At 53.6% G+C, this 12,537-nt stretch overlaps 1 protein-coding gene across 1 annotated transcript in view; it reads left to right on the top strand.

Moving 5' to 3' along the window:
* The window catches only part of LOC128643998 (uncharacterized), a 62,540-nt gene that overhangs the window by 8,095 nt on the left and 41,908 nt on the right, over positions 1-12,537 (top strand). The window contains exon 2 of the mRNA XM_053696763.1: positions 9,747-10,220. Coding sequence (XP_053552738.1) covers positions 9,747-10,220 — 474 coding nt within the window. The remainder of the gene's footprint in view (positions 1-9,746; positions 10,221-12,537) is intronic.

Genomic DNA, 12,537 nt, shown 5'->3' on the forward strand with positions numbered 1-12,537 from the left:
CAGTCACACAATGTACCTGGGGGGGAAGCACCATGTCAGGTCTCAGTCACACAATGTACCTGGGGGGAAGCACCATGTCAGGTCTCAATCACGCAATGTACCTGGGGGGAAGCACCATGTCAGGTCTCAGTCACACAATGTACCTGGGGGGGAAGCACATTGTCAGGTCTCAGTCACGCAATGTTCCTGGGGGGGAAGCACATTGTCAGGTCTCAGTCACACAATGTACCTGGGGGGGGAAGCACCATGTCAGGTCTCAGTCACACAATGTTCCTGGGGGGGAAGCACATTGTCAGGTCTCAGTCACACAATGTACCTGGGGGGAAGCACCATGTCAGGTCTCAGTCACACAATGTACCTGGGGGGCGGGGAAGCACCATGTCAGGTCTCAGTCACGAAATGTACCTGGGGGAGAAGCACCATGTCAGGTCTCAGTCACACAATGTACCTGGGGGGAAGCACCATGTCAGGTCTAAGTCACACAATGTACCTGGGGGGAAGCACCATGTCAGGTCTCAGTCACACAATGTACCTGGGGGAAGCACCATGTCAGGTCTCAGTCACACAATGTACCTAGGGAGGGAAGCACCATGTCAGGTCTCAGTCACACAATGTACCTAGGGAGGGAAGCACCATGTCAGGTCTAAGTCACACAATGTACCTGGGGGGGAAGCACCATGTCAGGTCTAAGTCACACAATGTACCTGGGGGGAAGCACCATGTCAGATCACAGTCATACAATGTACCTGGGGGGGGGGGAGCACCATGTCAGGTCTAAGTCACACAATGTACCTGGGGAGGGAAGCACCATGTCAGGTCTCAGTCACACAATGTACCTGGGGGGAAGCACCATGTCAGGTCTCAGTCACACAATGTACCTGGGGAGGGAAGCACCATGTCAGGTCTCAGTCACACAATGTACCTGGGGGAGAAGCACCATGTCAGGTCTCAGTCACACAATGTACCTGGGGGGAAGCACCATGTCAGGTCTAAGTCACACAATGTACCTGGGGGGAAGCACCATGTCAGGTCTCAGTCACACAATGTACCTAGGGAGGGAAGCACCATGTCAGGTCTCAGTCACACAATGTACCTAGGGAGGGAAGCACCATTTCAGATCTCAGTCACACAATGTACCTGGGGAGGGAAGCACCATGTCAGGTCTAAGTCACACAATGTACCTGGGGGGAAACACCATGTCAGGTCTAAGTCACACAATGTACCTGGGGGGAAGCACCATGTCAGGTCTCAGTCACACAATGTACCTGGGGGGGGGAAGTACCATGTCAGGTCTCAGTCACACAATGTACCTGGGGGGAAGCACCATGTCAGATCTCAGTCACACAAGGTACCTGGGGAGGGGAAGCACCATGTCAGGTCTTAGTCACACAATGTACCTGAGGGAAGCACCATGTCAGGTCTCAGTCACACAATGTACCTGGGGGGGAAGCACCATGTCAGATCTCAGTCACACAATAGACCTGACATGGTGCTTCCCCCCAAGTACATTGTGTGACTTAGACCTGACATGGTGCTTCCCCCCCGGTACATTGTGTGACTTAGACCTGACATGGTGCTTCCCCCCAGGTACATTGTGTGACTTAGACCTGACATGGTGCTTCCCCCCAGGTACATTGTGTGACTTAGACCTGACATGGTGCTTCCCCCCCAGGTACATTGTGTGACTTAGACCTGACATGGTGCTTCCCCCCAGGTACAAGTCACACAATGTACCTTGGGGGAAGCATGTCAGATCTCAGTCACACAATTTACCAGGGCAAGCACCATGTCAGGTCTAAGTCACACAATATACCTGGGGGGGAGCACCATGTCAGGTCTCAGTCACACAATGTACCTGGGGGGAAGCACCATGTCAGGTCTAAGTCACACAATGTACCTAGGGGGAAGCACCATGTCAGATCTCAGTCACACAATGTACCTGGGCAAGCACCATGTCAGGTCTAAGTCGCACAATGCACCAGGGGGGAAGCACCATGTCAGGTCTCAGTCACACAATGTACCTGGGGGGGGGAAGCACCATGTCAGGTCTCAGTCACACAATGTACCTGGGGGAAGCACCATGTCAGGTCTCAGTCACACAATGTACCTGGGGGAAGCACCATCTCAGATCTCAGTCACACAATGTACCTGGGGGAAGCACCATGTCAGGTCTCAGTCACACAATGTACCTGGGTGAAGCACCATGTCAGGTCTCAGTCACACAATGTACCTGGGGGAAGCACCATGTCAGGTCTCAGTCACACAATGTACCTGGGGGAAGCACCATCTTAGATCTCAGTCACACAATGTACCTGGGGGGGAGCACCATGTCAGGTCTCAGTCACACAATGTACCTGGGGGGGAAGCACCATGTCAGGTCTCAGTAACACAATGTACCTGGGGGGGGAGCACCATGTCAGGCCTCAGTCACACAATGTACCTGGGGGGAAGCACCATGTCAGGTCTCAGTCACACAATGTACCTGGGGGGAAGCACCATGTCAGATCTCAGTCACACAATGTACCTGGGGGGGAAGCACCATGTCAGGTCTCAGTCAGTCACACAATGTACCTGGGGAGGGGAAGCACCATGTCAGATCTCAGTCACACAATGTACCTGGGGGGGAGCACCATGTCAGGTCTCAGTCACACAATGTACCTGGGGGGAAGCACCATGTCAGGTCTCAGTAATACAATGTACCTGGGGGGGGAGAACCATGTCAGGTCTCAGTCACACAATGTACCTGGGGGGGAAGCACCATGTCAGGTCTCAGTCACACAATGTACCTGGGGGGAAGCACCATGTCAGGTCTCAATCACGCAATGTACCTGGGGGGAAGCACCATGTCAGGTCTCAGTCACACAATGTACCTGGGGGGGAAGCACATTGTCAGGTCTCAGTCACGCAATGTTCCTGGGGGGGAAGCACATTGTCAGGTCTCAGTCACACAATGTACCTGGGGGGGGAAGCATCATGTCAGGTCTCAGTCACACAATGTTCCTGGGGGGGAAGCACATTGTCAGGTCTCAGTCACACAATGTACCTGGGGGGAAGCACCATGTCAGATCTCAGTCACACAAAGTACCTGGGGGGGCGGAGGAAGCACATGTCAGGTCTCAGTCACGAAATGTACCTGGGGGAGAAGCACCATGTCAGGTCTCAGTCACACAATGTACCTGGGGGGGAAGCACCATGTCAGGTCTAAGTCACACAATGTACCTGGGGGGAAGCACCATGTCAGGTCCTCAGTCACACAATGTACCTGGGGGAAGCACCATGTCAGGTCTCAGTCACACAATGTACCTAGGGAGGAAGCACCATGTCAGGTCCTCAGTCACACAATGTACCTAGGGAGGGAAGCACCATTTCAGATCTCAGTCACACAATGTACCTGGGGAGGGAAGCACCATGTCAGGTCTAAGTCACACAATTGTACCTGGGGGGAAACACCATGTCAGGTCTAAGTCACACAATGTACCTGGGGGGAAGCACCAGTCAGGTCTCAGTCACACAATGTACCTGGGGGGGGAGAGAAAGTACCATGTCAGGTCTCAGTCACACAATGTACCTGGGGGGGGAGCACCATGTCAGGTCTCAGTCACACAATGTACCTGGGGGGAAGCACCATGTCAGGTCTCAGTCACACAATGTACCTGGGGGGAAGCACCATGTCAGGTCTCAGTCACACAATGTACCTGGGGGAAGCACCATGTCAGATCTCAGTCACACAATGTACCTGGGGGGGAGCACCATGTCAGGTCTCAGTCACACAATGTACCTGGGGGGAAGCACCATGTCAGGTCTCAGTCACACAATGTACCTGGGGGGAAGCACCATGTCAGGTCTCAGTCACACAATGTACCTGGGGGGAAGCACCATGTCAGGTCTCAAGTCACACAATGTACCTGGGGGGAAGCACCATGTCAGGTCTCAGTAACACAATGTACCTGGGGGGGGAGCACCATGTCAGTCTCAGTCACACAATGTACCTGGGGGGGAAGCACCATGTCAGGTCTCAGTCACACAATGTACCTGGGGGGGAAGCACCATGTCAGGTCTCAGTCACACAATGTACCTGGGGGGAAGCACCATGTCAGGTCTCAATCACGCAATGTACCTGGGGGGAAGCACCATGTCAGGTCTCAGTCACACAATGTACCTGGGGGGGAAGCACATGTCAGGTCTCAGTCACGCAATGTACCTGGGGGGAAGCACCATGTCAGGTCTCAGTCACACAATGTACCTGGGGGGGAAGCACCATGTCAGGTCTCAGTCACACAATGTACCTGGGGGGGAAGCACCATGTCAGGTCTCAGTCACACAATGTACCTGGGGGGAAGCACCATGTCAGGTCTCAGTCACACAATGTACCTGGGGGGGAAGCACCATGTCAGGTCTCAGTCACACAATGTTCCTGGGGGGGAAGCACATTGTCAGGTCTCAGTCACACAATGTACCTGGGGGGAAGCACCATGTCAGGTCTCAGTCACACAATGTACCTGGGGGGCGGGGAAGCACCATGTCAGGTCTCAGTCACGCAATGTACCTGGGGGGGAAGCACCATGTCAGATCTCAGTCACACAATGTACCTGGGTAGGGAAGCACCATGTCAGGTCTCAGTCACACAATGTACCTGGGGGGGAAGCACCATGTCAGGTCTCAGTCACACAATGTACCTGGGGGGGAAGCACCATGTCAGTTCTCAGTCACACAATGTACCTGGGGGAAGCACCATGTCAGATCTCAGTCACACAATGTACCTGGGGGGGGAGCACCATGTCAGGTCTCAGTCACACAATGTACCTGGGGGGGAAGCACATTGTCAGGTCTCAGTCACACAATGTACCTGGGGGGGAAGCACCATGTCAGGTCTCAGTCACACAATGTACCTGGGGGGTGGGGGAAGCACCATGTCAGGTCTCAGTCACACAATGTACCGGGGGGGGGGGAAGCACCATGTCAGGTCTCAGTCACACAATGTACCTGGGGGGTGGGGGAAGCACCATGTCAGGTCTCAGTCACACAATGTACCTGGGGGGGAAGCACATGGTCAGGTCTCAGTCACACAATGTACCTGGGGGGGGGGGGAAGCACCATGTCAGGTCTCAGTCACACAATGTACCGGGGGGGGGGCAAGCACCATGTCAGGTCTCAGTCACACAATGTACCGGGGGGGGGGTGGGGGGGGCAAGCACCATGTCAGATCTCAGTCACACAATGTACCTGGGGGGTGGGGGAAGCACCATGTCAGGTCTCAGTCACACAATGTACCGGGGGGGGCAAGCACCATGTCAGGTCTCAGTCACACAATGTACCTGGGGGGGGGGGCAAGCACCATGTCAGATCTCAGTCACACAATGTACCTGGGGGGGGGGGGGGCAAGCACCATGTCAGGTCTCAGTCACACAATGTACCTGGGGGGGGCAAGCACCATGTCAGGTCTCAGTCACACAATGTACCTGGGGGGGGGCAAGCACCATGTCAGATCTCAGTCACACAATGTACCTGGGGGGGAAGCACCATGTCAGGTCTCAGTAACACAATGTACCTGGGGGGGGAGCACCATGTCAGATCTCAGTCACACAATGTACCTGGGAGGGAAGCACCATGTCAGGTCTCAGTCACACAATGTACCTGAGGGGAAGCACCATCTCAGGTCTCAGTCACACAATGTACCTGGGGGGAAGCACCATGTCAGGTCTCAGTCACGCAATGTACCTGGGGGGAAGCACCATGTCAGGTCTCAGTCACACAATGTACCTGGGGAGGGGAAGCACCATGTCAGGTCTCAGTCACACAATGTACCTGGGGGGAAGCACCATGTCAGGTCTCAGTCACACAATGTACCTGGGGGGAAGCACCATGTCAGGTCTCAGTCACACAATGTACCTGGGGGGAAGCACCATGTCAGGTCTCAGTCACACAATGTACCTGGGGGGAAGCACCATGTCAGGTCTAAGTCACACAATGTACCTGGGGGGAAGCACCATCTCAGGTCTCAGTCACACAATGTACCTGGGGGGAAGCACCATGTCAGGTCTCAGTCACACAATGTACCTGGGGGGGAAGCACCATGTCAGGTCTCAGTCACACAATGTACCTGGGGGGAAGCACCATGTCAGGTCTCAGTCACACAATGTACCTGGGGGGAAGCACCATCTCAGGTCTCAGTCACACAATGTACCTGGGGGGGGGAAGCACCATGTCAGGTCTCAGTCACTCAATGTACCTGGGGGGAAGCACCATGTCAGGTCTCAGTCACACAATGTACCTGGGGAGGGGAAGCACCATGTCAGATCTCAGTCACACAATATACCTGGGGGGGAGCACCATGTCAGATCTCAGTCACACAATGTACCTAGGGTGAAGCACCATGTCAGGTCTCAGTCACACAATGTACCTGGGGGGGAGCACCATGTCAGGTCTCAGTCACACAATGTACCTAGGGAGGGAAGCACCATGTCAGGTCTCAGTCACACAATGTACCTAGGGGGGAGAACCATGTCAGGTCTCAGTCACACAATGTACCTGGGGGGAAGCACCATGTCAGGTCTCAGTCACACAATGTACCTGGGGGGAAGCACCATGTCAGGTCTCAGTCACACAATGTACCTGGGGGGAAGCACCATGTCAGGTCTCAGTCACACAATGTACCTGGGGGGAAGCACCATGTCAGGTCTCAGTCACACAATGTACCTGGGGGGGAAGCACCATGTCAGGTCTCAGTCACACAATGTACCTGGGGGGGAAGCACCATGTCAGGTCTCAGTCACACAATGTACCTGGGGGGAAGCACCATGTCAGGTCTCAGTCACACAATGTACCTGGGGGGAAGCACCATGTCAGGTCTCAGTCACACAATGTACCTGGGGGGGAAGCACCATGTCAGGTCTCAGTCACACAATGTACCTGGGGGGGAAGCACCATGTCAGGTCTCAGTCACACAATGTACCTGGGGGGGAAGCACCATGTCAGGTCTCAGTCACACAATGTACCTGGGGGGGAAGCACCATGTCAGGTCTCAGTCACACAATGTACCTGGGGGGAAGCACCATGTCAGGTCTCAGTCACACAATGTACCTGGGGGGAAGCACCATGTCAGGTCTCAGTCACACAATGTACCTGGGGGGAAGCACCATGTCAGGTCTCAGTCACACAATGTACCTGGGGGGGAAGCACCATGTCAGGTCTCAGTCACACAATGTACCTGGGGGGGAAGCACCATGTCAGGTCTCAGTCACACAATGTACCTGGGGGGGAAGCACCATGTCAGGTCTAAGTCACACAATGTACTGGGGGAAGCACCATGTTCAGAGTCTCAGTCACACAATGTACCTGGGGGGGAAGCACCATGTCAGGTCTCAGTCACACAATGTACCTGGGGGGGAAGCACCATGTCAGGTCTCAGTCACACAATGTACCTGGGGGGGAAGCACCATGTCAGATCTCAGTCACACAATGTACCTGGGGGGGAAGCACCATGTCAGTTCTCAGTCACACAATGTACCTGGGGGGGAAGCACCATGTCAGGTCTCAGTCACACAATGTACCTGGGGGGGAAGCACCATGTCAGGTCTCAGTCACACAATGTACCTGGGGGGGAAGCACCATGTCAGATCTCAGTCACACAATGTACCTGGGGGGAAGCACCATGTCAGGTCTCAGTCACACAATGTACCTGGGGGAAGCACCATGTCAGATCTCAGTCACACAATGTACCTGGGGGGGAGCACCATGTCAGGTCTCAGTCACACAATGTACCTGGGGGAAGCACCATGTCAGATCTCAGTCACACAATGTACCTGGGAGGGAAGCACCATGTCAGGTCTCAGTCACACAATGTACCTGGGGGGGAAGCACATTGTCAGGTCTCAGTCACACAATGTACCTGGGGGGGAAGCACATGGTCAGGTCTCAGTCACACAATGTACCTGGGGGGTGGGGGAAGCACCATGTCAGGTCTCAGTCACACAATGTACCGGGGGGGGGGGAAGCACCATGTCAGGTCTCAGTCACACAATGTACCTGGGGGGGGGGGGGGGCAAGCATTATGTCAGGTCTCAGTCACACAATGTACCTGGGGGGGTGGGGGAAGCACCATGTCAGATCTCAGTCACACAATGTACCGGGGGGGGAAAGCACCATGTCAGATCTCAGTCACACAATGTACCGGGGGGGGGCAAGCACCATGTCAGGTCTCAGTCACACAATGTACCGGGGGGGGGCAAGCACCATGTCAGGTCTCAGTCACACAATGTACCGGGGGGGGGGCAAGCACCATGTCAGATCTCAGTCACACAATGTACCTGGGGGGTGGGGGAAGCACCATGTCAGGTCTCAGTCACACAATGTACCGGGGGGGGAAAGCACCATGTCAGGTCTCAGTCACACAATGTACCTGGGGGGGGGGCAAGCACCATGTCAGATCTCAGTCACACAATGTACCTGGGGGGGGGGCAAGCACCATGTCAGGTCTCAGTCACACAATGTACCTGGGGGGGGGCAAGCACCATGTCAGGTCTCAGTCACACAATGTACCTGGGGGGGGGCAAGCACCATGTCAGGTCTCAGTCACACAATGTACCGGGGGGGGGGGGCAAGCACCATGTCAGGTCTCAGTCACACAATGTACCTGGGGGGGGGGGCAAGCACCATGTCAGGTCTCAGTCACACAATGTACCTGGGGGGGGGGGGGGGCAAGCACCATGTCAGGTCTCAGTCACACAATGTACCTGGGGGGGGGGGGGCAAGCACTATGTCAGGTCTCAGTCACACAATGTACCTAGGGGGGGGGGGCAAGCACCATGTCAGGTCTCAGTCACACAATGTACCGGGGAGGGGGCAAGCACCATGTCAGGTCTCAGTCACACAATGTACCGGGGGGGGGGGGCAAGCACCATGTCAGGTCTCAGTCACACAATGTACCTGGGGGGGGCAAGCACCATGTCAGGTCTCAGTCACACAATGTACCGGGGGGGGGGCAAGCACCATGTCAGGTCTCAGTCACACAATGTACCTGGGGGGGGCAAGCACCATGTCAGGTCTCAGTCACACAATGTACCTGGGGGGGGGGGGCAAGCACCATGTCAGGTCTCAGTCACACAATGTACCTGGGGGGGGAGTACCATGTCAGGTCTCAGTCACACAATGTATTGGGGGGGGGGCAAGCACCATGTCAGGTCTCAGTCACACAATGTACCTGGGGGGGGGGCAAGCACCATGTCAGGTCTCAGTCACACAATGTACCTGGGGGGGGGGGGGCAAGCACCATGTCAGGTCTCAGTCACACAATGTACCTGGGGGGGGGGGGGCAAGCACTATGTCAGGTCTCAGTCACACAATGTACCTGGGGGGGGGGGGCAAGCACCATGTCAGGTCTCAGTCACACAATGTACCTTGGAAGGAAGCATCATGTCAGACCTTTGTCATATAATGGGGGTTATTATATGTAGAATAAGTACCATATTCCTGGGTATCTAAATATAATTATATTATAATGTAAAGTTTTTTTTTTTTGCTCACAGAGGCTTGAGGTGTGTTTAGTTGATGTCACTCACTGGGAATTGTGTAGCCCTCTGGGGCCATCTGACTAATATTTATTATTTAGTGGGTGGGTATGATACTCACAGAGAAATATATTAAGTGACATTTTTCTCTTGAATATTGTGCAACTTACAAGTTTTGTATGATTGTATTTGGCAGACATTTGATGTAATATGATCATATGGGCATGTTCTCCCATGCAGGGTATGTGACCCCTGCCCTGTCCCCTGTGGCATATGTGGTGTGGAGTGTAGAAGATGAAAGGCAACAAGCCCAGCTACTGTGTCTGGTTCAGGGCTTGTCGGACGTGGGAGTTACCATCTGGTTTTCTAGTGGCAACGGTACCAGTCAGGGAACTGTGTGGGCGGTCAGCCTGGCACCATCAGCCAAACTAGTGATGGGGAGCCAAGAGTTTATATTTTCGTCTGGTTCCCTGCATCCTCAGCTTGTGTCACAGAGTGGCAGGAAGAATACCACTATCCCTTTGCCCAGCAAGGATTTGCTGTCAGTGTCACGTTATATTGGTGACCCCTCCCCAGTGCCCAGCCAGGGTCTCAGCGCATTTGTTCTGCTTTCCATCTCTGGTGATGAGCTAAAGTTGTGGGACTCTGTCATCTGCTCTGTAGCTGAGGAAGGAAGTGAGAAAGTGTGGGCAAGCCGAAGCCTTAGTTACCCAGGTAAGTAGGGTATAGAGACGTGAGGGGTTTGTGGCCATAAACTGGTGTTTTACACCCTAAAAATATTATCTCTAACACGAGTTACTAATATGTATCCTGTGATGGGGGCCTCAGTGTTAACTGATATCTAGATGTGACTAAAGAACAAGTTGTAACCATCTTACACATGCAGAGCTGTAGGTAGGTTAGTGCACTTGTCAGACTGTGGTGTAGTCCAATATCCCCTGCGACTACATTGTGATTAAATAATGCTTCAGCCTGTTGTGAGCGTAATGACCTTTATTAATGTCACTGCAGACAGGTCATGCTCCAGACAACCATTAACCCTTGCCAGTGCCCACTTCTACTAACCATAACCATGACCTGGTGCCCACTGCTAAGAACCCTAAACATGATCCAGTGCCAACTGCTCCTAAACCTAACCATGACCTGGTGCCCACTGCTCCTAAACCTAACCATGACCTGGTGCCCACTGCTCCTAAACCTAACCATGACCTGGTGCCCACTGCTCCTAAACCTAACCATAACCTGGTGCCCACTGCTGCTAAACCTAACCATGACCTGGTGCCCACTGCTGCTAAACCTAACCATGACCTGGTGCCCACTGCTGCTAAACCTAACCATGATCTGGTGCCCACTGTTCCTAAACCAAACCATGATCTGGTGCCCACTGCTCCTAAATCTAACCATGACCTGGTGCCCACTGCTCCTAAACCAAACCATGACCTGGTGCCCACTGCTCCTAAACCAAACCATGACTGGTGCCCACTGCTGCTAAACCTAACCATGACCTGGTGCCCACTGCTCCTAAACCTAACCATGACCTGGTGACCACTGCTCCTAAACCTAGCCATGACCTGGTGCTCACTGATCCTAAACCAAACCATGACCTGGTGCCCACTACTGCTAAACCTAACCCATGACCTGGTGCCCACTGCTGCTAAACCTAACCATGACCTGGTGCCCACTGCTCCTAAACCAAACCATGACCTGGTGCCCACTGCTGCTAAACCTAACCATGACCTGGTGCCCACTGCTGCTAAACCTAACCATGACCTGGTGCCCACTGCTCCTAAACCTAACCATGACCTGGTGCCCACTGCTCCTAAACCTAACGATTACCTAGTTCCCACTGCTCCTAAACCTAACCATGCCCTGGTGCCCACTGCTTTTAACCCTAACTATGACATGGTGCCCAATGCTATTATCCCTAACCATGACATGGTGCCCAAAGCTATTACCCTTAACCATGACCTAGTGTACACTGCTATTAACCCTAACCATGACCTGGTGTCCAATGCTACTAACCCTAACCATAACCTAGTGAACGCTGCTACTTACCCTAACCATGACCTAGTGTCCAATGCTACTAACCCTAACCATGACCTAGTGAATGCTGCTACTTACCCTAACCATGACCTAGTGCACGTTGCTACTAACCCTAACCATGACCTGGTGCCCAATGCTACTAACCCTAACCATGACCTGGTGCCCACTGCTACTAACCCAAACCATGTCTGGTGCCCACTGCTATTAACCTAACTGTTACCTGGTGCCCAAAGCTATTAACACTAACCATGACCTCATGCTCAATGCAACTAACCCTAACCATGACCTGATGTGCACTGGTACTAGCTAACCATTATATCATGCCCTCTGGTACTAACCCTATCCATGACCGGGTGTACACAGCTACTAACTCTAACCATGACCTCATGCCCTCTGCTACTAACCCTAACCATGACCTCATGCCCTCTGCTACTAACCCTAACCATGACCTCATGCCCTCTGCTACTAACCCTAACCATGACCTCATGCCTAATGCTACTAACCCTAACCATGACTTGGTGCCCACTGCTATTAACCCTAACCATGACTGGTGCCCACTGCTACTAACCCTAACCATGACCTGGTGCCCACTGCTGCTAAAACTAACCATGACCTGGTGCCCACTGCTGCTAAACCTAACCATGACCTGGTGCCCACTGCTGCTAAACCTAACCATGACCTGGTGCCCACTGCTCCTAAATCTAACCATGACCTGGTGCCCACTGCTCCTAAACCAAACCATGACCTGGTGCCCACTGCTCCTAAACCAAACCATGACTGGTGCCCACTGCTCCTAAACCAAACCATGACTGGTGCCCACTGCTCCTAAACCTAACCATGACCTGGTGCCCACTGCTCCTAAACCTAACCATGACCTGGTGCCCACTGCTCCTAAACCAAACCATGACCTGGTGCCCACTGCTGCTAAACCTAACCATGACCTGGTGCCCACTGCTGCTAAACCTAACCATGACCTGGTGCCCACTGC

Source organism: Bombina bombina, unplaced genomic scaffold (assembly GCF_027579735.1).
Source record: "Bombina bombina isolate aBomBom1 unplaced genomic scaffold, aBomBom1.pri scaffold_509, whole genome shotgun sequence".
Taxonomy (NCBI): Eukaryota; Metazoa; Chordata; class Amphibia; order Anura; family Bombinatoridae; genus Bombina; species Bombina bombina.